At 49.4% G+C, this 21,750-nt stretch overlaps 9 protein-coding genes and 1 non-coding gene across 10 annotated transcripts; 3 read left to right on the top strand and 7 right to left on the bottom strand.

Annotated features, from left to right (window-relative positions):
* Positions 1-535: 535 nt before the first annotated feature.
* Positions 536-1,813, bottom strand: EV420DRAFT_1621349 (FMN-linked oxidoreductase; the record flags this gene model as incomplete). The annotated part of the gene is made up of 5 exons (XM_060475685.1): positions 536-679; positions 731-1,014; positions 1,061-1,402; positions 1,435-1,495; positions 1,553-1,813. The coding sequence occupies 5 exons, from the start codon at positions 1,811-1,813 to the stop codon at positions 536-538; spliced, it is 1,092 nt and encodes a 363-aa protein (XP_060328989.1).
* A 454-nt stretch (positions 1,814-2,267) lies between these two features.
* Positions 2,268-2,369, top strand: EV420DRAFT_t166. Its single transcript has one exon. It is a non-coding gene; the product is annotated as a tRNA-Met (tRNA).
* Positions 2,370-2,619: 250 nt separating this feature from the next.
* EV420DRAFT_1749275 (uncharacterized protein) lies at positions 2,620-4,214 on the bottom strand. Its single transcript, XM_060480278.1, has 3 exons — positions 3,804-4,214; positions 3,009-3,745; positions 2,620-2,956 (listed from the first exon to the last, which is right to left on the bottom strand). The coding sequence occupies exons 1-3, from the start codon at positions 4,127-4,129 to the stop codon at positions 2,814-2,816; spliced, it is 1,206 nt and encodes a 401-aa protein (XP_060328988.1). The 5' UTR covers positions 4,130-4,214; the 3' UTR covers positions 2,620-2,813.
* On the bottom strand, positions 4,195-7,496 carry EV420DRAFT_1336350 (actin interacting protein 3-domain-containing protein). The gene is made up of 4 exons (XM_060468872.1): positions 7,278-7,496; positions 7,052-7,230; positions 5,694-7,006; positions 4,195-5,642 (listed from the first exon to the last, which is right to left on the bottom strand). Exons 1-4 carry the CDS (start codon positions 7,401-7,403, stop codon positions 4,495-4,497), a joined length of 2,766 nt encoding a protein of 921 aa, XP_060328987.1. The 5' UTR covers positions 7,404-7,496; the 3' UTR covers positions 4,195-4,494.
* Positions 7,497-7,603: 107 nt separating this feature from the next.
* On the top strand, positions 7,604-8,264 carry EV420DRAFT_1272440 (uncharacterized protein; the record flags this gene model as incomplete). Its single annotated transcript, XM_060467694.1, has 2 exons — positions 7,604-7,744; positions 7,788-8,264. 2 exons carry the CDS (start codon positions 7,604-7,606, stop codon positions 8,262-8,264), a joined length of 618 nt encoding a protein of 205 aa, XP_060328986.1.
* A 90-nt stretch (positions 8,265-8,354) lies between these two features.
* EV420DRAFT_571904 (glycoside hydrolase family 92 protein) lies at positions 8,355-12,228 on the bottom strand. The gene is made up of 21 exons (XM_060482630.1): positions 11,814-12,228; positions 11,743-11,761; positions 11,661-11,688; positions 11,567-11,606; positions 11,442-11,513; positions 11,284-11,391; positions 11,008-11,230; positions 10,853-10,954; positions 10,468-10,801; positions 10,345-10,418; positions 10,278-10,287; positions 10,086-10,227; positions 9,868-10,030; positions 9,737-9,818; positions 9,596-9,682; positions 9,303-9,548; positions 9,209-9,244; positions 9,113-9,151; positions 8,975-9,059; positions 8,839-8,919; positions 8,355-8,777 (listed from the first exon to the last, which is right to left on the bottom strand). The coding sequence occupies exons 1-21, from the start codon at positions 11,968-11,970 to the stop codon at positions 8,446-8,448; spliced, it is 2,460 nt and encodes an 819-aa protein (XP_060328985.1). The 5' UTR covers positions 11,971-12,228; the 3' UTR covers positions 8,355-8,445.
* A 972-nt stretch (positions 12,229-13,200) lies between these two features.
* On the top strand, positions 13,201-14,595 carry EV420DRAFT_1272634 (ras-induced vulval development antagonist-domain-containing protein; the record flags this gene model as incomplete). The annotated part of the gene is made up of 3 exons (XM_060467709.1): positions 13,201-13,580; positions 13,637-13,708; positions 13,761-14,595. 3 exons carry the CDS (start codon positions 13,201-13,203, stop codon positions 14,593-14,595), a joined length of 1,287 nt encoding a protein of 428 aa, XP_060328984.1.
* Positions 14,596-14,687: 92 nt separating this feature from the next.
* EV420DRAFT_1272522 (uncharacterized protein) lies at positions 14,688-17,451 on the bottom strand (the record flags this gene model as incomplete). The annotated part of the gene is made up of 2 exons (XM_060467701.1): positions 14,688-16,753; positions 16,995-17,451. The coding sequence occupies 2 exons, from the start codon at positions 17,449-17,451 to the stop codon at positions 14,688-14,690; spliced, it is 2,523 nt and encodes an 840-aa protein (XP_060328983.1).
* A 1,135-nt stretch (positions 17,452-18,586) lies between these two features.
* Positions 18,587-19,354, bottom strand: EV420DRAFT_1234261 (uncharacterized protein; the record flags this gene model as incomplete). The annotated part of the gene is made up of 1 exon (XM_060466565.1): positions 18,587-19,354. A coding segment is annotated over one exon (768 nt), but the record flags the coding sequence as incomplete, so codon positions are not given.
* Positions 19,355-19,823: 469 nt separating this feature from the next.
* On the bottom strand, positions 19,824-21,717 carry EV420DRAFT_1272625 (hemolysin-III related-domain-containing protein; the record flags this gene model as incomplete). Its single annotated transcript, XM_060467707.1, has 7 exons — positions 19,824-19,921; positions 19,973-20,089; positions 20,137-20,239; positions 20,297-20,447; positions 20,499-20,712; positions 20,767-20,831; positions 20,879-21,717. 7 exons carry the CDS (start codon positions 21,715-21,717, stop codon positions 19,824-19,826), a joined length of 1,587 nt encoding a protein of 528 aa, XP_060328981.1.
* Between the last annotated feature and the right edge of the window lie 33 nt (positions 21,718-21,750).

Below are 21,750 nucleotides of genomic sequence, written 5' to 3'. Positions count from 1 at the left end.
GCGGGAACACCACCTAGTCTTCTAAAGCTGGCCGCTACACTCGATACTGGCCCTCGTACTCGGGTTCCCATCGCTTATCGTCATCTTAGTCGGCTATACACCACAGTTACTATCTCGAGCTGCGCCACACTCCAACTAGATGTTTTCCGCCAAAGCGATTGCGCTGTCATCAGAAAAATATTTCGATGGCCTTCCATCGTCTTGGCCTTCGCCCCCGAATGAATTCAGCAATGGTCCATTCCACTGGAGCATTAATTTAATATTGTGGATACGCACTCGACGTAGTATCTCCTCCCACACGGCCTCAAGCGTAGTTTGAAATTGTATGAAAATGAAGGACTAAATTGAAACTTGACAGAACCATTGTAGATGACGTCGAGTACTCCGAATAGCAAGTAGATAGTCTACATTCCGAAGTCATCCCCTCTAAATTTTCTATACCTAAAACTCACAAGGGACGTGGCTGACAGCCAGCTACCGCCTGTTTGGCCTTCCCCTTGCGACCAACCGGAAGAACATATGAATCATCCCCGTTCTACAGCGGGGACTTTACATGCAGCACCTCTTCGGCAAAAGGGTAGTCTGTGTATCCCTTGGCAACGTTCCCTGGTCGATAGAAAGTCGATCTACCGTGTGCGTTAAGACGTAAGTCTTTCTTTAGCCGATATACCATGTCAGGCTGGAAACTCCCATCAGGATTAAAGTTTTAGACACGAGGAGCATTACCCACGTTGGCCAGGAAATGTCTTCCGAAAGCAATTATATCATTCTTCTCATCGGCGGCTGTAACGGCGGTGACGCGCTCGTACCCGCCAGCCGATATGAAAGGCTTTGGGGCCCAGATGTCCCGTATGAAATCATTCTTCATCTGCGAAGTGAACTCCCCTTCATTTCGGGACCTCGTGCCATTCACACGCGGTTCTATAACGTGGATGTAAGCAAAGTTCGGATGTCGTGCTTTGATCTCAGAAACGAGATACGCGAAGGTTGGTTTGGGGTCTTTCATACCCATACCTCGGCGAGCATTAGCTTCGTGTTACGATCTTCGGCATGCGTTTACCTTGAATAGAATTCCAGGGACTGATACGGTATCCCGTCCGTTCTGCCCCAATGGCCTTGGCTACTGCATCGACGATCTCCAAGGGAAACCTTGCGCGATTTTCAATACTGCCACCGTATGCATCAGTTCGCTGATTTGTCACGTCTTGTATGAATTGGTCGAGTAGGTAACTATTCGCCCCGTGTATCTCAACGCCATCAAACCCAGCTTTCACTGCGTTCAGTGCGGCCTGGACGTATAGGTCCACGTATTCTTTGATTTCATCTACGGTCATTGGTAGGGGAACATCGGAGCGACCGGGAACGGGAATATCGGACGCGGAGATGTATGGGAAGGAAGGTCCTCTTCCGCCAGAATTTTGGGATCGGCTGCACGTCCGAGAGCCCATAGCTGACAAAAGATAAACAAGCCCTTCGCGTGAACGCCGTCTGTAATCTACACCACCGGTTATTGAGTAAATTCATTCAACCGCGCCAGGTTGAAAGCTCTTACCTCTCTCCAAGCATCAGTCTGCTCTTGGTTCCATATACCGGGTATGTGAGCCATGCCTCCGGCTTTCGCAGCAATTACTGTAGCCTCCGTTATCAGTAGGGTTCCAGGAGTATGGGACCGCTGCTCGTAGTACAGCCTGACGAGGGGCGCATGAGGAACATGGCTTTTCGTAGCCCTTAGCCGAGTCAAGGGGGCCAAGACGACGCGATGCTTGAGTGATACAGCTCCCACCTCGGTCGAATGGAAGAGTTTCGAAGACATAACTTTATCAGCCTGTGCTTATCAGTGCTCGCAATATATACTATAGTGGAGGCATAGTCAGCGTGACTTTCAGCTGACAAACACCTTCACTGAACCAGAATGTCGAGTAACGGTGGCGTTAGCAGTTCGCGAACACTGGGGAAAGGGGTAAAGTAAACGAAAGATGATAAGCTGAGCGATGCAGTAAGAGAAGGTTGCTTGCTTCCGAAAGCTTATCCTCAGCACAATCGAATATCGTGGGTCACTTAAGAGGATTTCCCAGAGCCATCAATGAGGAATAACGTTAACTATAAAAATAGAGATACCCTCTTGCGGGTAGTCCCTAATTATAGTCTTCAATAAGCTAATTGAAAATCTATTTAATAGTTCCATCCAAAAAAATCTAAAATAAATAATAACCGTAGGGGCTCCTAAAGTTAGCCATCTTCTATATATAAATTTAACTACGTTTCAAGCCTCCTTGGCTCAGTTGGCTAGAGCGCGAGTCTCATAGTTATATGTGAGGGCAGTACGTGTCTCTATCTCGAGGTCGCAAGTTCGAGCCTTGCAGGGGGCAGAATTTTTACCCTATTTTAGGTCCTCTGATGACTTAGCACTTCCGCTTTCTGAATTCTCACGTCCAGGAATCTCAATCTGTTGAAATCTGGAAGTTTTCGGCCATGCAAGCATGATTTCCCTTTTGCAGAACTTCGAACCGTTTTTAAGCTAGATGTATTAGTGCATACTGAAATGATGCATCTAGTAATGATTCTCTTGCGTTAACCGCATGCACATTCGACCCAGAAGATGCCCAGGTCGGGGGAAAAGAGTATATACCGAAATGGTAGGTGCGCCACCACGTGATAATTCAAAAAGTGGACTAATACAGAACTCCACTTCTGCGAAGAAAGGTCAAAACCATCATAGGTAGCATATCAACTCAGATGATTCTTGTGGTTTCCATGCTATTATACCTCATTTATGAACCCCCAAAAGTCCGCCGTTGTTTTGTACTGTATTTCTACTTCTTTTCTTCTGCCTCCACTAACAGCTCCTCGTCTAATTCATCCCGCTCTAAAGCCATAACATCATTCCACACCCTGTCATCGATGCGTTCTTCATCTTCAAGACTATCCGCGATTTCAATTCCTTCAATTTCTCGGTCTGGATTATTAAATAAGATTGGAATTTTTTGAGTCAATGAATGTATATTCACCTTTATCTTCGTTCATTATGACAACCCAGATGATCTTATCAGTGCTCCAGTACTCCAGAAGGTCGGCATTCGCAACTCGCCTCTCTAGCTTAGTTTCCTTCGGCCCGAGGATCCCGCTTATTAGACCGTTTCGTCTCCTGCTGCGTTCCATCCCCATACGCCTCAATCTTTCTCTCCTGCTCAGATCAGAGCCTCCAGCTTCTAAGCGGGCCAGCTCCCTGCGTCGAGTCTCATTTTTCTTTTCCTTCCTGTTATTCCTATACTTGTCGAACCTCACCCCATATGCATTCATCTTGTCCATCATCCCCTCCGGTTTCTCGGGGGGTGGTATGTTATCAAGCTCCAGCGGGAGCGCCAGACCCTCGACGAGTTGAAGCCTTCGTTGAAGCACGAGATTCTTGTTCGGGCCCTCAGAAGGAGCAATCTTCTCAGGTTTATCAGCGATAAGGCGCACGATACGGCTGCTGAAAGGAATTGGGAGCGATAATAGGACGGTTCCTACTGTTCGACCAATTTTGTTCATCGTGGAGATTTTGGGCGCTTCCTCGCCCTCACCGGAGATGAGTCTCATCATGGCATTTGTGGTGCACAAGCGAACGGAGAGACCTCGTGGTTTGAACAAGCGCTGATTGGCTGCACGCAGGTACCGGTCCGTCAGGGTTTTCGATAGGACGTGCATTCCCGTCTGGGCGGCGGTTTGTATTACGGTACTGGCTATTATTGTCCAGTGATATGGTCTAGGAATAAGAGTGTCAATTTTATAATGACAGGATACAATTGATTCAAGGTACTAACATAAGACCAATGATCATACCCGCCGTGTCCACGACACGAAGGGGTGGACTCGCGGTCATAGCGAGGTTCAGACCGTCGATGAAAGCCAAAAGCTCAGCCTGAGGTAGGTCCACAGCCTCTGATAGCACATTGTTGTAGCCGCGAGAGAAGGGAGAGCCGAATTTAGTGGCAGTTTGTGGGATACAAAGGGGAAGCGGAATTCCGTTGGAAGGACCAGTATGCTCGCTATATGGAGGCAAGAAGTCTTGAATGAGAAGCTCTGCATCGCGAGCGAGCTGAATTCCAGTGGAAGCGCTAGAAGAGGCTTGAGGGGGAGTGCTCGACATTGTCGTTGTGGGAAAAAGAAAGTGAAACGAGGCGATGGGAATTGAAACCAGTGCATCCGCAGGTGCAGGGTGCGAAGTGAATGGGAACCTAAATTTAGGCGAAACAGCGCTCAAGATCTAAATTTAGAAGCAGTCCTGCCGCATCTTCAATGCACAATACAACATAACTGCTACCGACTTGCTACCAACACTAGCTATTGAGAACATACTACGAGATTAGGTGTTACATAGGAGCACGATCCTAGAATATACAATAGTCCGAAGATATACAAAAGTCCGACTAGATAAGCAAATCTACATATGTACTGGTATAACCAAGAAATCGCTACAAGGATTTTAACAACGCACAGAAGAAACACGAGAATTCAAGGACTGTTCAAACCCGCCTGAGCGCCATTGAACATGGTCTTTAACGCCTGATCACTCCGCTTTTGCCTCAGCCGTTCCACTTCCTCCACTCCACCCGTTAGTTTCAACTTCTTCCCGCCAACAAACTCCGTCAACTTGGCCTGTAGATTGTCGTCTGGCCGATTCTTAGCCATCTCTTTCTCCCGATTCTTCTGGCTCTCCTCTATGGCTTTCAGACGCTTGTCCGGATCTACAGCCGCGCTTCGTATCTGCATCAACACGGTGCCCAGATCACCCTTGCCTTCCGTGCGGACCACAGGAGGGCGTCCCCGTCCCCTATGTGATCCCATGGTAACGACCTGCTCTAGATGTCCCAGGACCTCCCCCAAAGCTTTATGATCCTCCAGAAGATCACTAAGGAGCTCTTCGTTATGATTGAGGAACTCTTGCTCCTCGACGATATTCTGGAGCTCTTCTCGCCACGTCTTCTTCCACATGGGCTTGATCGTCGCGAGGTGCTCCTTGAGGCTCTCTAGCTCGGATGCCGCCGCGTCTGCATCCTTCCGGATCGACTTCATGTATTGCGGCTTGGGCGTTATGTGTTTCTTCAATACGTCGGCCTTCACAGCATCAATCGCATCCTGCAGTCTCTCCACCTCTGTCAAAATATTCTGGCTCCGAGAATCGAGAGCCTTCTTGCCGGCGTCAACAATAGCACGATCGCCGCCAACACTGGCATTGGCTAGTTGTTTCACTGTTTGAGTCTGCGTACGCAGATTGCCCAAAGAATCCTTGGTTTGCTTCATGAAATCAGTGTAGAGCTGTCTCATGACGCCCAGATCCCTCCGTAAGGATTGTACCTCGTCAAACTGGGTCCTCAGCTCGGCCATGGCGCGAGGAGGATATTCAGTAGACGTCAACTGCGGTTTCAACGCCTGACTGGAGGTGGAAGGAGTCTGAGGCGGAGTGGCAGGGAAGAAGTTTGAACCAGTGAACCGTGACAGGCGAGCGGAAACCGGTGGGGGAGTCGAGGGGGCACTCTCAGCTATGGGGCTGTACATGAGGGACTGCGTGCTAATTCTGTTGACAGCAGACTTCAACTCTTTCATATCCTCAGATAAGGTCAAAATTTGCGTATCCATGTGTTGTTTAACCTGGTCGAGGGCTACATGCAACGCGTTAGACATTTCAATTTCAAGGTACTGTCAGCACTCACGTTCGATATTCAATGAAAGTAAACATTTGTCTTGAATCTCGTTTACATCTTCCAGCTGGTACCGTACACCGCTCGAGGGATCACGAATGTAGATGGCAGGGAAAATATCAGCACTGGGATTGTAGGAGAAACGGTCGACGAATAGCAATCGAATCGAAGGCAGCGACAGACCGCGTTCAATTACAGTTTTCTTCACTTCTTTATCGACTTGTAGGAAGACAGTCAACTTTGACGAAACGGGTGGACATCCCCTGCCGAGAATTGAAGTTGATGGTTTCTTTGGGGATGGAGGACGTTCCGGTGGTTCCGGAGTACGGTTGGGAGTGCGGTTGGGCGTGCGATTGGGCGTGCGAGTTTTTGACGGAGATATTGGGCGTGCTGGTGACTGTAAAATTGTACCGAGCGAAGGGGAAAGAGAAGACAAAACAGACCCTCGGCCGAGAGGCGGTCCGGGAGAAGAGGAAGAAGGAGAAGCACTGTCATCTTCTAGATTAGCAAGAGCTGCCAGCTCCCTCGGCGTCAACGCAGGCGAGACCAACATGGAGCGCGTCTTGCCCATGAATTTTTCTCGCGTAGAGTCAATCATTTTAGAAATATTGTAGGATGAGTATCGCTTTGAAGCCCGGCGTTCAAGAATATCACTTTGATTTAGAGCCACAAGTGAATCTACCACGTCGGGAGTCGCGGCGTCAGTCGACGGAAGGTCGCGGTTATTTGATGCTTCTTCTTGGCTTTCCGGACTCGGGGGTTCAACAATGACATCCGGAGACGGCGGCCGTGGTAAGCATACATATGCGTGACGCCTCGTCTCCGTTGTGGAAGTTCGCTGAGAAGAAGACTTTGAAGGGGAAGAGCCGACGACTGGAGGAGGTTTGGATGGAACAGGCGGGCGGTGTGATGACGATGATTTATGGGATGTGTAAGATGTCTGTTCGGGGTATGATAAACTTTCAAAGGAAACCTCCCCGACGGGACTGAGCGGGCCGCGGGACGCTTTCTCGTTATTCCTCCTGCTGGAAGGGGGAGCAGTTCCCCGACCTTCACCATCCTCCGCAGTGCTCCTCGAGAGTGGGCTCAGGCGAGAGTTTGGTCGGCAGGACGAGCGACTGTCCGTTCGGCTGTCATGTTGGGAACCCCGCCGTTGGTCAGAGAGCTGGCGACGGCAAGCAGATTGCTTTACGTGCAGACCGGAGAGTACGTTGGTAATCTTTTTCACAGTCGGAAGGTATACTTCGAGATTCTCGGGTGTAGGGTCCTCAGCAAGACACTGCTCTAGGACATTCCGCAAGTCGGCTGGAAATGAAGAAAACTCACTATCCACGGTCAGGTATCGCTGATTCAATAAAAGTGAAACTCACCTCATGTCGACATTAAACTGGGAAAATGCTGTTATGGCTGCATGGAAGTCATTTCCCACCCGAACGTATACATCGCTGACATAGTCCTCGTTCACTTTCATCAAACTCCACTGTGTCAATGCTACCAACAACTTCTTTGTAGACGCGAATAGACGCATCACAGCCGACTCTATACCTAGCTGTACATATGTTAACATAAATAAGCATATATCTACATGATGCTTACCGTCGTAGGGCGCGGACTCCCGCTTTGTTCGTTGGTATTCCGTTCAGACGATGAAAGATGGACATTGCGCCTCGAAATTTGACCTCTGTTGACATGATGGGATGGAGAGAGCCTGCTCAGAGACATGTACAGCGCCTGGCTTGTTGTCGAGGTAGAGGTCGAAAAGAGAGAAAGGGTGGGTCTGGGGTGGCCGATCGAGCTTCTCAGCTGTCGTGACCGTGTCCAACAATTCCATCTATCCTAATTTGGACTCCAACTTGGGCCGCCTCTTTCCCGCCCAATTTCTTTTAAATTTCCTATGGGAAGCTCTGTAGAAGGTTGGGGAGATGGAGCGTCTTCCTGAGCGTCTCATGACGCCGGCGAGGCTCATATTCCAAGCCGCTGTAAGGGCGAAGGTCCCTGCTATTCTCGTAGGGGGGGCAGCAGTGTCGCTGAATGGTTCGAATCGTTTTACAAAGATGAATTGTGTTTTCTTTTTCTGTTGGTTGCGGAGGGATAACCGGTTGTTAGGATTTGGATATAAATGTCGCGTCATTCAATTTCCTCACTCAAAGATCGCGTTTTGAACCTCCCGCTCTGCCTAAAGAATTTTCAGTGCGACAAGTTTCAGCTACATGTCTCAATGTTACCTATATGCATCCCTTAGAAGCCATCCGTTGCGACATGTCCACCAATTATGCTACGGCGCTTCCTTCCCTGATGTCTTACACGCGACAGGTTGGCCACGTTCGTTATGCTGCATGCAATCTTCTGTTGGCCCACAAGATAAGAACATATGGAGACCGCTGGAACGGTATCAAATTAGCATCGGATCTCGAAGATATTGTTTTTTTGGTGGGGTTAATGATGGACAGAGGCGAAAGAATGCCCCAAGTATTAAGACAGCTCATTTTGACGTCCGACGTCCTTGACAGTTTTCGAACGGCGCTTCCAGAAAGTGAAAGACTATTGTTCAAATTCCTTGCAGACGTGAGCATAGGTGGGTGACTTCATATCCCAAGAATTATCCCATTGACCTTAATATTATTCAAGACATGGAAATGTCGTGATATACATACATTATTGCTACTAACTGTTTCCGACGCAAATCCAAACCTCACTCATTTAAAATCGTAAGGGAGAAGTTAACAAATGGAGATATGCACCAACCCTGGACGAAGGGAGGGAATTATCTCGGCTTACCGAACCCTCCAGCGGAAAGACTAGCGGGTAGGGAACCCTCGCAACTGTTTGCGCTGTCCTTATCCGCTGTTAGAGTGATGACTATGTCGCCACCAACTCTAAACGTGTCGAAGAAGTCGAAATGACACCTCGTGGTTGCTTCTCCGTTCACAGTGACATTCGCCACATACGCAGGGACGCCAGAAGGAATGGTCTCCTGCACAGAGTTGGCGTCATAGTTGACTACAGTAACCGTGGTGCTGGTGTTAAGGTATGAGTTGTGAATGGTATACTTGGGAATGAACGGCGAGAGGACGAGAAATTCAGTCGTGGATGGGACTAAAAAATAGGCATTATTAGCTGAAAAAAAAAAGATGATTCTCCTGCAGGTGCGACTAACCCGGATAAAGGCCGAGAAGATGGAATGTCAATAAAGAGGCCATAGCTGCTTGGTCGTCATTGCCCGGTAAACCGGCCGCAGCTGCGATACCCTCAATCAGATGTTCGATGTTCGACGCGGTATAAGAACGACGTACTGATCCCGAAGTTTTGGAAAACGACTTGTCGCACTCGATCAACGGATTGGGCTGGTTTATCAGCATAGTGGTAACCAATGGGTGTCTAAAGCGAGAAGGGTCATCTTCACGAGGAGACACAATGGCAGATCAACAAACCTGGAACGATGGTTCGTTGCCAGCAAGGTAGTAGCCACCCTATAATGAAGTAGGTCATTCTATTGCTTCAAGTGAAATAGCAAAATGGAATCTTACATCAAAGAAGTGATCGAGACGACTTAGGAAGGTTTCCTGTCGCCCACAGTATTAGTATGATGTAAGTGTTTAAGAGAAGAGGAAAAATGCTCACGTTTCCGCCCATGAGGCCTACTAAATAGGCAGTGTCATGGGGCACAAACCAACTGTACTCCCAAGAAGAAGATTCGTAGAAACCGTTGACATTGTCCTGTTCCAGGGAACACGACCGCGATCCAACATTCTTCGGGGAACAATTAATAGGATCACTGTAAATGAAGGTTCCATTCATTGCACGCTTCTGCATGAACCCTGTGAAGCCATCGCTTGTAACCGTAGGGTCCCAAATGTTGCGGTAGAACTGGAGATAATAAGCGACCGTAATTCAGGCAAAACAAAGGGTTATACCAGTGAGCGGTTGTAGTATCGTTCTTCTTCCTCGGAATTCCCCAACAGGAGAGCTACTTGACGTATGCCGAAATCTTCGAAGGCGTACTAACAGAGAGAGTTAGTTGCCGATCAATAATGATACGATGTCATACACCTCACCTCGAGTGTTCTGCTTGCCTCTCTTGTTTGCCGACCGGTACTAGATGGATCAAGGACACCGAAAGGAACGTATCCATATTGCCTTATATGGCCGTCAGTATCCTCGTTCAAATCGCTCTGATTGGACTTACTTGTATACGTTCACTTGTCGCCCTTGGATATTCCACTCCGGAGGATTGAGATCACCATCTGTAAGCGCAGCCGCGAATAGTTCATTCAAATCAATCCCCAGATCTTTCGCTTCATTGTGGTAGCTCATAGCGAAGTGGGAGACGATAACGTCGCCACTAGAGCCTGGAGCGGTCGAGAGCATGAGCACTAAAAATCTGCAAGACATCCATAAACTGACCGCCTTGAGTGTATCCTGGGACGTTGTTCGTGCGGCATTCGGGCATCCATCCATTCTTGCGCCAGCCATCGATATAGGTATCTACAATATGCGCGTATTCCACGGGCGAGTGAAGCGCCAACAGGGGGTAAAACGTTCGGAACTAAGTAAGGCATCAAGACCTTCCGTCATCACGATACGACGGGGACCTACAGTATCCCAGCTGAATGATTGACGATCAAAATACAGTAAAGAAAGAAGTGGATGAAATGCGGCTCACCTGCAGTACAAGGAATCGAAGTAATAAGATGAGGTATCGGTAAACAAGCCCTGTCCTTCTCCGGTTGCGTTGTTCTATCGAAGAATTTAGGAGGGCAAAAATAAGCTTAGAATTGAAGCGCACCGGAGTCAAAGAAGCCCGATAGAGTGAAGAGTACAGCATTTCAGTGATATTCGCTGGGGTGTTCGCAATGTCGATTTCGACTTTGCTCAACTTCTCATTCCACAACATCTTTGCCCGTGCAAGGATGTCTTCAAAAGAGGATGAACCAATCTCGGATTCGGCATTGGCACACGCCTGCTCTGTAGACACGAACGACACGCCTACACGGAAGTGTATCTCCTCCGGGGTGTCGGCAAATGAGAAAAGTGCACCGGATTGATAAATGGAACCGCCAATGAGGTTCACAGAGAGATTGAGGTGGGTCTGACCGAGACCTTTCGCATCCATACCGTAACTAGGAAGGTTATGTCAGTATGGTACGGTCAACGTATAATATTGCACCCACTCATCCGCTGTCCAGATGCCATACTCGTCCAGCTTCTGTTTACCCCCGTCAAGTATGTCGTAGCAGGCAAATGCTTGGTAGTTAAATCGTGAAGGGCCAAAACTGAAAGAGGATGTTTAGTGCCTATGGGTGCATGGAAGAGATGTTATAGTAACCTTGGGCCCCAATGTCCGCCAATCGTAATGCGCCCTTTCTTAGGATCAATATCCATGGACCCACCCGCGAACGTTCCGGCATTATCGTTCGCTAGGTCAATAACAAAGTATGGCTTGGATCCAGACGGGAATCTGAACCTCTCCAATCCAGCTCGTCGAGTGGCTGTTGCTTCCATAGTGATGTTGTTATCCAACGTCAAAGCAAAGTAACCAGGAGTAGCGTCTAAAGGATATCGGTATCAGTACTCAGTAGACGTGTATGTTTGCTGTACTTACCATCAGTATTAGGTTTACGCGACCGCAACCTTTTGTCAAAGTGAGTTGTACAGGTCTGGAAACCACCGGGACAGAGCATTGGCATGACTTCGAATAGGCCATAGTCACCTAGCAATTGGTTAGTATTGTCATGAAGTAAAATTCGAAAGAATATTTACCGGATGCGCCGGTACCGCTGTCGTGAAGGGGACTGAAACCTTTAATTTGTTGGGTAACGTCCGTAATGTAGCCTAGAATTTACGTTAAAGTTACGCATATTTCACAGAACGGTATAAAGGCTTACCAGCAGGGGCATATCCCGTCATATCGGTCGTGATTTTGGCCTGATTGGTAGAATTACAATGGAATGGAGGCGCATCAAAGCGGTTCATTCATACCATGCCAAAGGGAATAGACGCTCCTGGACTAAAGGGAACTATTATCAGTGCTAGTTACAATCTATGGTTGCCGTTAATTTACCAAACGTCGCCTTCGTTGTCTGGGTACGACTATAAGCATTTGACACACGCCAAGCTAAGGGAGCACAGTACCTGTGCCAATGAAAGGATTCACGATCGAGGCATAGTCGGGCTTTGGTGAGGAGGCTGCATCAGCGATGGCCTTTGAAATTCTCGCCTGGACATCAGGCGACGGCTGGCTCTTGACCAGGGCCAAGAAACATAAACTGAGAAAGATGGGCAGCGCCATGAGAGCGTTGTAAGTCCAGTTAACGCAGACAGGCTTTTAATGAAGTTGAAGCAGCACAGACACGATGAGGTACAAAAAAGGGTTAAGTGAATTGCGACCGCCTTGTACGCCACAGCAGTCGCAACTCGTGAGCGGTCCAAAGGGCTTCTGCAGCGCAGCCGATTCGATTAATAGAATGCAGCCGTCGAGTAGGGAGCCAGCAGAGCAGCCAGTAAACTGAAGATTCGGAAGGAGTGCCTGGATTTGTGACCTATTTAATCTTCCATTTCATGGTCCTGAGATGGCCCAAGCGCTCACGAGAATGAGCAGCTGGTAGAAGAAGCGGCGCCAGCGGCTCCAGAGTGGTGGCATTAGATTATTTTAGAGGCTTCGCAAAAATACTGGCCAGTGGACCACAACAGACGAAGCCAAAAGAAATTCGCCCCGGGGATCAGACACAGAAAGCTTTGCTGAATCAACTTTGGGATGCCAGACGTCCTAAAGAAGGAAATCCCTTTGCACCGATGCCCTGCAGCACATGGAACGTGTTATAGTGCAGACCGCTCAGGTATCTCGTGATCACGGTCAAGGCCAAGGTAACGGGGCATGTTCTTGCACTTGCTTTCTCAAGTGGTCGTGCAAAGGCGAATCAGATTGTTGGTTGAGGAACTGTTACCAAAGCACCCCAAAATAGCATGGCTACGGGCTTTACCGCGGCGCCCCGTATCATCTATGAGTCGCTGAATTAGCGCCGCAAGAAAAACTTCGAAATCTGCAGAGACGGTCTTTTCTGGTTCTACTCAGGCGGAGACGCGAAGACAGTACAACAGCATAGAATTCTAAATCAGCCAAGCGGGCGAACGCTCGGTTAAATCTCGCTGTCATATATTGTTGAATTCCGTGAAGCTTTTGGTAGCAAATGGTACGCCACTTGAGATTTCGATGGTTTACCCAGGTAGCGTTGAATGGATAATCAGTACCAGAGAAGCTTTAGAGACCGTGAGGAGTTTCAAAGGACTGAATTATACGACACAAAGGCAAGAGATCCCAGATGTACCAATTCCAAAGGTTTGCAGGCTATAGAGACTGGCGGCAGAGCGTTAATAGACAAGAGGCAGCGCGAGGGAGAGGCTGGCGTCAAGGAGCTTGCCAAAACGGGCGACTTTGCCGAGATCAAGACCCAATATTTTCTCACGCCCCTTCATCAAACCATTTACCACTTACTGCTAAGTGCTTGGCCGTTCTGCTACAATGGCTATGGTGCATCCCTCTCGCATGGGACTTGTCCCAAGAGACCCTGAACCGTCTCAAAATGACCGTCGTCGAGGTCGCACGCCATCCCCTCGCCGTCCTCGTCGTAGTCCGACACCCACACGAAGTCGAAGCCGGGATCGCAGAGGCAGAGGAAGGCATGAAGACAGATCTCAAAGAGATGAGTACGAACATCGCGGCGATAGAAGAACCAATGTGGAGCGAAGAGCAAGCCCAGAATATGATGACTACAGGCGACCGGAGTCGGGTCGTGAGGCGCCATGGAGACAACCCGAAAATATGTACCCTAATCGTCGAGGTGGAGGTGATAGTGGATTTCACGGTGGCTCAAAAGGTGGAGGTACCGATTTCATGGAAAGGTCAGTCTTCTCTAGCTATGTCCAACTAGTTCTACAGCTGATGGGGTATGTCACAGTCGGAGGTTGCAGAGGGAGAGCATGACTGTTAATGTATGGCCTCCATCTCCAAAGGCACCTGCGCGCTCAGTGTAGGTACAGCTTTCCTGGTAGAAGTTGGCAGACGTCTTATATATCACATAGGTCGCCGAAGCGCAAGAAGTCCAGTAAAAAGTCTAAGCGCGCAAGGTCCCCCTCAATCACGGATGATTCGTCCGAAGAAGAGGAAAGACGCAGACGTGAGAGGAGAAAGAGAAGAGAGAGGGAGCGAGAGAAGAAAAAAGAGAGTAAACGACATCGTTCTCGCTCTTGGCGGTCGAAGGAGCTTGAAGATGACGATGAAAAAGAGCGCAAGCGGCATAGACGAAGGCACTCAGAGAGTAGGAGCCCGAGCGTAGAACGCCGACGACGCAGTGGAAGTCGTGGCCCAAGTCCAGGTCGAAACGCTTCCGATGAAGAGGAATGGGTCGTCAAATCCCCTATCCTTCCTGCCGTCGCGGCGCGAAACACTAGTGCCTCAACACCAAATGACGTTCGTGGTCCACAGGCAGGAGATGGCGACTCCGACACAGAAGTTGGACCTCAGCCTATTGCTAAGCCCAACTCGTCTAAGAAATTTGACGAGCGTTCTTACGGTGGTGCATTGCTTCGGGGCGAAGGTAGCGCCATGGCCGCTTTCTTACAGGAGGGTGGCACAGATGCGCGCATCCCTCGTCGCGGTGAAATCGGTCTCACGTCCGATGAGATTGCCAAGTATGAGGATGTTGGTTATGTGATGAGCGGCAGTCGCCATCGACGTATGAATGCCGTTCGTATGCGGAAGGAAAATCAGGTCATCAGTGCCGAAGAAAAGCGGGGCATTCTCAAGTTGCAGAGGGAGGAGAGGGAAAGACGGGAAGCAATTTTGCGAGAGGAATTCAGCGAACTCGTAGAGGAGCGGTTGAAGGGTCCAGATGCTCGACCAGCTAGGCCCTCATAATTTCTCTGTCTGTATGTGTGCCAGATCTTCTTAGTACCATTAACGTCGCTCATCGATAGTTATTCATGGTATCATTCTCTTGTACAAAGGATTCAGGATATACCTCCGTGCGCCTTCCTGAGATGCGAATACACCCCGCCTGATGTATCATCCTCCTTGAAAGTCTTCATACAAACCCAGCAGATATGAGTGTGACATCGTGCGCAGGTCATGTGGTTGCAGCCTCCGTTCTTTTCTATCACAGCCTTGCAACTCGGACATTCTTTGACCCCATGTTCAGCCTTCCACCTTTGGAATGCCTCATATCCACCCTCCATATTCTCACGATGTTGTTTGCATGCCAGCCCCTCATGAAACTGCACATGGCAAAAGGCGCATATTTTCCCCCAGCATGATGGACATACGAGGACGGTCCCTTCGTTCGCAGGCCGATATACAACCTGGCAATCAGGTGTAGGACAATACCTAAATTCCTCAGGCCTTGCGTGGATGTGCGCAAGGAAAGCCACCTCGAGCAAGCGACTTTCTTGTTCGGGCGAAAGTAGTTTGCGTATAATACCAACATCGACGTATTCGGTGCATGAATGCCCGTCGACTTCCTTCACACATCGAGGAGATGGGGAAGCCGAGTCGGTCGTGAGGAGCATATGTTGCAAGCATTCTTTGCAATACGAGTGCCCACACTTGAGCGTAATCGGGTTGGTAATTTCGCACCAACAGACTGGACAAGCATCGTCTCCTGGCCGTTCACCGTCTCCGTGGTCTAATGTTGCCAAAGTCATCCGAATCTGATCAATGTCCACGCTCTTTTTTACCATCAATGACCGCATCGCGACGTCGATAGTAAAGTTTGCCCGACCGAATCTCTCCTGCATAGTTTTGAGGCCACCTTTGATCAACTGGCTCAGCATGGCACGGTCGAGGGAGATGACATTTGGAGCGGACTTCAATGCCTGGCATTTCCTCCCTAAAGCATCAATCACCGACTCCGCAGCGTTTCCATACACGTGAATCTCCCGTTTCCTGGAGTCGCACGAAATATGTACGTCGCCGAACTCCTCCAAGTACTGTTTCCCTTCATCGGTGATGAAGAAGTCGTCCCACATAATCTTCCCAGCTCCGTCCATCAACTTTCTGCCATCAAGCATCTTTTCGACTTTATCCTTGAGCTGCCCGAGCGACTTGGGATCTCCGCTAAAGAGCCTGATGCAAACGATGTCAAGGGGCTCTCCAGCTGCATTCCGATCATAAAATCTGAGCTTGCAGTCGTGGTGGTGCTCTCTCATCTCTTCCAGTAACGGTTTGATGACGGCAAATAATGGAGAGGGAATATTGTATTTGACGGCATGAATGAGTTCCAGCCACATGGGAGATCGATTGAGGAACGACTGCGGCTGTTTCTGAAGTTGCTCTACAGCCCTCGCCGCATCATCAGGATTGATGAACTGAGCGAACGCAGATATCTTTGACTTTTGCTTGTCCTCCGGCAAGACATCAAAGCTGTCCAAAGTACCGAACTGCTTGAGCTGCTCCTCGACATCCAAAAGGGAACTCTGGCGGTCATACATGGCCTCCTTCAACATAACAGACTTGCATTGGCTCCCACAGAACTTCTGCAGATGAAAGTCTGTCGTGCTCATAGGAAGACCCTTGATCTCGACTGAGAATGATGTCGTCTGATGTATGGATGGAATTTGGAATTTGGCCTCCAGCTTATAACCGTTGAACGTAGAACCGTTCAGTCTCTCTGCGCTCCTCTTTGCATCGGCAATCTTTCCATAATGCGCCCATCCTATCCGGCGGGGAGCGAACCATCCTACCTTGACCTTTGTGCTTCGCAAAGTTGCTTCTCCACTCTCTACCGCTTTCAAATCCATCTTCAGTTGCATGCCGGAGCCCGCGAGTCCACGCACTGCCTCCGAAGCTTCCTCGATGGTGAAGAAAGTAGCGCGCGCGGTAGCAGCCTCCGCATCCCTCGTAAGTGCTATGCTGCTGAGTCTACCGAACGGTTCTAGCACGGCGATAAGCGTGCCTTGAGTCTGATCGTCTGGGATGTTGGATATCACGACTGTACGTGACTCGAAGGAGGTAGTGATGCTCTGGATGGTCGCACCGGGACCGAACAGTACTTTACAATGGAAAAAGCTGCGCTGCATTTCTGACTCGTTTGAGGGCTCTTCATTGTCGACTTCTTCAGCAGACTACATACATACTGTCAGCCATGAAATGATATTTTTGAGATCAAGTACTCGCCTCTTTGACAATTCTGTTCTCGATTTCTTGATCTTCTCGGACAGCTGTGTCCCCCAAAATTGTAGTCTCTTCCTTGATAGCGCTCGGGCGAACCACGATCGGGATCGGCGCGATGGTTCTTTTGGCCAGTTGGATAGGCACCCGACGTTTATTCGTCAAGTCATGGCTGGACGAGCACCTCGGCCCAAAGCGGCATTTTCCCTGTGCATAGAACTCGCATACCGGGTTATGCCCCTCTGGATGCGGGAAAGGACAGTCCTTGCCTTTCGTGCACTTTCCCTGAAGGAAAAACTTGCATGGCGCAAAGACGGATGGCACACTGGCAGGCTCACTGCCTCTGACGATGGGGCGCGGATCCACACTAGGGCCGACGTGGAGGAAAGTACAAGTTTCTCCCTTCCTGCAAGTACCCTGAGCGAAAAAGATGCAAGGTGAAGGTGGGGGGAAGGCCGGTTTGCCGCTCATCACTGGTAGTAAACCTGTCTTCCCTGCTTGATGAGAAGATCGACATGAATCTCCAAATTTGCAGCTGCCACGCAAGAACGGTTGGCAGACTTTGGGGCTAGGTAGCCCTGCCCTCGTGTTGCGATGTATGGCACTCATGATAGCTGGGACTAGGAGGTAGGCGCTAAAGCATATCGATCTTCTGACCTTACGCACACCCCGAAACATACACGTTCCCGGCACAGATTGCCGACATCGAGACCTCTGATATGCTCACTCATGTGAACGCTGAATGGGTCGCGATCGGGCCCAATGGCATGTAATGTAATTCATATAATTAGTCTGTCTACTCCATATATACAAAAATCATGGACCAGCCATCATCCTACTTAGCCGTTTCATCGACGTCCTGAGCCTCCCATCTTTTACCACTTCAGGAACTGGTGGTATAGGAGCAGCACGATTGGCCTTTTTCTTGATGCGTAGAGGAGAGGTGGGCTTCATGTGCCTTGGAATGGGCTTCGAGACAGGGGAAACTGTCTTCCGCATCGACGATATCGTAGGTTTGCGCAAGGAAGAGGGAGAACTAGGACGAGCTGGACTTTGAGGCTTTGTAGCAAACGTGACTGACAGACGTCGAGGACCTTTCTTGAGTACAGGTAGCAATGATTTTTTAGGCGAGGGTGTAGTTGGGTACTTGGTTTCAGTAGTACTGTTGTTGGTATCTTCTACAAATGTGGTATCTGTGTCATTGCGGGTAGAAGAAGAGTTTGTGAAGTTAATGAGAGTTGTGTCTAGTGTGGTATCGCGGGATGTTGTTCCGCCGAGAGTGCCTTCTTTGTTAATGGGATCGGCCCGAGCTGGAGAACGCGTACATGAGCCTAATACGTCCAGTTCAGAGGAACCAGAGGAGAAGTCGTGTGGGAAATCAGGTAGAGTATATTGAAGTTCACTAGTTGCTCCGGTTATATTATTGATGCGGGCAGGCTCAAATATTGCATCCGTCTGCAGGGAAGGCTATCAATAAAGACTCACAAGATGAATATGTAACATCAACCGGAGTGTACTGAAGGATTCCCGTTACCTTTTGTTTGCCAAACGCCTTCTCTGATGGTTTCGTTGCTGAAGCGCTTGGACGATTCAGATCACGGCTCGCCAACACGGGACGCACTTGCTTGTACGAGGTCGTGATGGAACCAATAGAGAATCGTTCGCTAGAGTGACTAGCAATGAGCTCTTCCTTGAACTTTTGGCTCGCCAACGGAGCTAAACTAGGACCAGACGAAGAAGAGACAGAGCTATCCGAGGACGTCGAAGACTCGGGTTGCAGGGACGGCAGACTAGCAGCCACGCTAGATTCATTCGTAGTTATATTCGACAGATCTGGCTCCGATGGCACCGTCGCCTGACGCACGACTTGACTGCGAAGGGGAATAGTACCGTCTCGCAACTTAGTGAGGAGATTGTCGACGGCGTGCTGGCGTTCCTCGCTAAGCGCAACTTGAACAGCTGAGAGCGTCGATGCAGAGGGTGTAATGAGGTCCGCGTTGGCTTCATCCTCCTTCGCCACCCCTTTCCAGAACTTCTTGACTGCCTGCAGCTCGCGGTTCTCCCGTCGGCATTCAAGCGTCATGTTGAGGGCAGAGATGTACTGATCGTTGGTGCGTGGCCCGATGACTGCAGGGATGATGCTCGACCAGGCACTACCAGGCTTGGACGCAGCGTCCCGTATAGCTTCTACAATGGCCTCGTCGTGCGCCTCGCCGGCCATCACCGCCTTATACACTCGCGGAAACACAGGCTCCTCCGTCTGCAGACCCAGATCAATCAGGCTCTTCACCAGCTTCTCCATTTCAGCGCATTTTATCGCCTCGTTTTTCAGCATGTTCAATGCCTCCTTGGTGATGAGCCGCACATCAGAGGATAGAGGCCTTTCAGCATTTTCAAGAAACCCGAGCTGTTCTTCAAGAAGCTCTGTGTCGAACTTGAGGGCATTGTTCGCAGCTTTGACGTGGACGTTTTCCGAGCTGAGCCGGGCGATTTCAGATTCTAGTTCAAGGATGCGTCGGTTCACTGCAGTGAGTTTTTCCGATGTCGAAACCGGCGGTTTAGTTTGTAGATTAGAGAACGGGGCCGATGATTCCGAGGCAAGGCCGGAAGTATCAAATGGAATGTTGGGGATCAAAGAATCCAAGGCAGAAGGGCGAGCCAGCTCGCCGACGTTGTTGAGTGAAAACGACCGGGTAACCCCATCCACGGCTTGGATGGACGAGTTGATAATGAATGTGTCCGACCTGGTTCGCCGATGGATTAGATGAGAGAACCGCCGAAGCAGAGAAAACCGCATTAGCCTAGTCAACGCCGTCCGGAAGCGAACTGAATATAAAGAAAGAGTGGAAGAAACGGAATTAGACGTCGTGATACGATGATGTTTGTTTGGTTCGCTCCTATTTGGGATTTGTGGGTCCTTATTAGTCCCAATGTATCTATATATTCAGACTCAAAAGGACTTCAAAAGGAGCAGTAATCATCTACAGAGTACACAGAACCCCTTCTTTCATATTACGTATTGCCGACTTATGCTGACTTACGGCAAGTACGATGAAACAGTGCCAGATACAATGAGATCCTGAATGCAAGTAAGAACAATATTTCCGACTGGATACGAAAGCAAACCGACCTCCACCAACTGCATCAAGGCGTTGACGCCATTTCTCAGTAAGGAACCGTTCCGGTACATGCGTCGCATAAAATACCAGTCCTGCCACGTAAGATATTAATGAAGGCACGACGGGGGCTATCACGTCATTAGCAATGGCGACAGGCAGCATGAAGAACCCTCACATATAAAATCCATCATTTGACGGGGTGAATGTAACACTGCAATTGCAGCCAACGGCGCAAGCGACGAAAATGCAAGGGACAAGAAGAAGGCGATGCGCCAACCCTACAAAACACGTCAGGGAACGATTAATTGCGAAATGTAATGTGTAATGTAACATACCCGATTCTCGTATCGATTAAACCAGTCCATGAATGGAAAGACATTTCCAGCTAACCCCGTAATGGCACATAGAGACAAGAAAAATTGACCCCATTCTGGATGGCACTGGAAGCCATACCAGACAACTGTCCCCACACTCGCACTGATGAGCCTGCTCGTCAAAGTGAGCGGTGCTTCCCTGATACGTCAAGCAAAAACGAACCAGCCAATCCCAACATAGTCCACTCTTGCACAAAACTCCATACTACCGTGGTGAGCACAACCCGCCATCGTGTGCCAGACCGAGCTGCAGAACAAACAGAGGAGAGCAAACGCCATGAAACATCGCTCGGGGGTGTCAATGATTTCGGTACTAAAGAACGGTATGGAACTGATCAACCAGAGAAGGAAGGGAATTAGATGCGTGTGTATATTTACTAAAACAAAACCATGAGTACAAGAAACAGGAATAACTTGTGAAGCAAACATACATGTTTCATTATGAAAGGCGAATAAAGACAAGACAAGAAGAGGCCATCTCTCTATAGGTATAAATCTAGGGAATATCAGCATACGCTGGGATCCGGAGAAAGTAACACCCACCTATAACCTCGGGTAACGAATGGGTTGTTACGCCATTTACGGGGAAGGTCAGAGTACTGGATGAGATGAACGCCCTCGAAAGAGTGCTTAATGGCCCTTGCAACTTCCACCACCTCCATCGCTGCCCGGCCCATCAAATCCTCACCATCCTTCATATGAGGGACCGAGGCGACGAGATTCGAAGACAATATGGAGTCAAGAAAGTCTGTAAGACGCGAGCTAAGCGCCGCCAGGCCAATATCAAAACCAGACGGCAGCTCTTTTGATGAAAGGCGCAAGGTCAAGTCATGTAGGTGCTCGAGAAGTGTAGGAAGATAATTGACGGGTCTATCAAAGTCTATGTCGTGAAACCGGGCGCGGATATCCTCGAGCTTGGCACGCATGTCCGAAAGGCTAAAGTCGGGTAGATGCACGTGCATATCAGACATGTCAGGAAGATGTGAACGAATGTTCGGAACGTCGGGAAAGTGAGACGTAAGGCTGTCAACAGACAGCGCATGAATATCAGGCAGATGGAACGAGACGTCCGTCCGAATTGAATCTAGTAGTTCCAGCGTGTTGCTGACCCACTGGTTGGCATCCTCCATAGCAACCTCTCCCTTGACCTTCCATGCCTCAAAATCTGGGGATTCCAACTGCGACAACCTGGTTTCAAGCTCGGCGAGGTATGACAGGACGAGGAAACGCAGAGATGCCATAGCCTGGGTAGGCGAGTTCGGTGAGAGGTCCAGCGCCTCCAACGAATACGGCAAGGGTCTGCAGGTTGTATTAAGACCAACATACGGCGTCGACGGTCGCCGCCGACGTCTTAGCTGCGTGTCATCGGAAGTGAGGTCCATGGGAAGACAAGAAAAGTAGGGATGAAAGAAAGG

The sequence above is a fragment of the Desarmillaria tabescens genome, assembly GCF_030435595.1.
Source record: "Desarmillaria tabescens strain CCBAS 213 chromosome Unknown EV420scaffold_25, whole genome shotgun sequence".
Lineage (NCBI taxonomy): Eukaryota > Fungi > Basidiomycota > Agaricomycetes > Agaricales > Physalacriaceae > Desarmillaria > Desarmillaria tabescens.
Note: the sequence above shows the minus strand (reverse complement) of the source record. Positions and strands in the feature narration are given on the sequence as shown.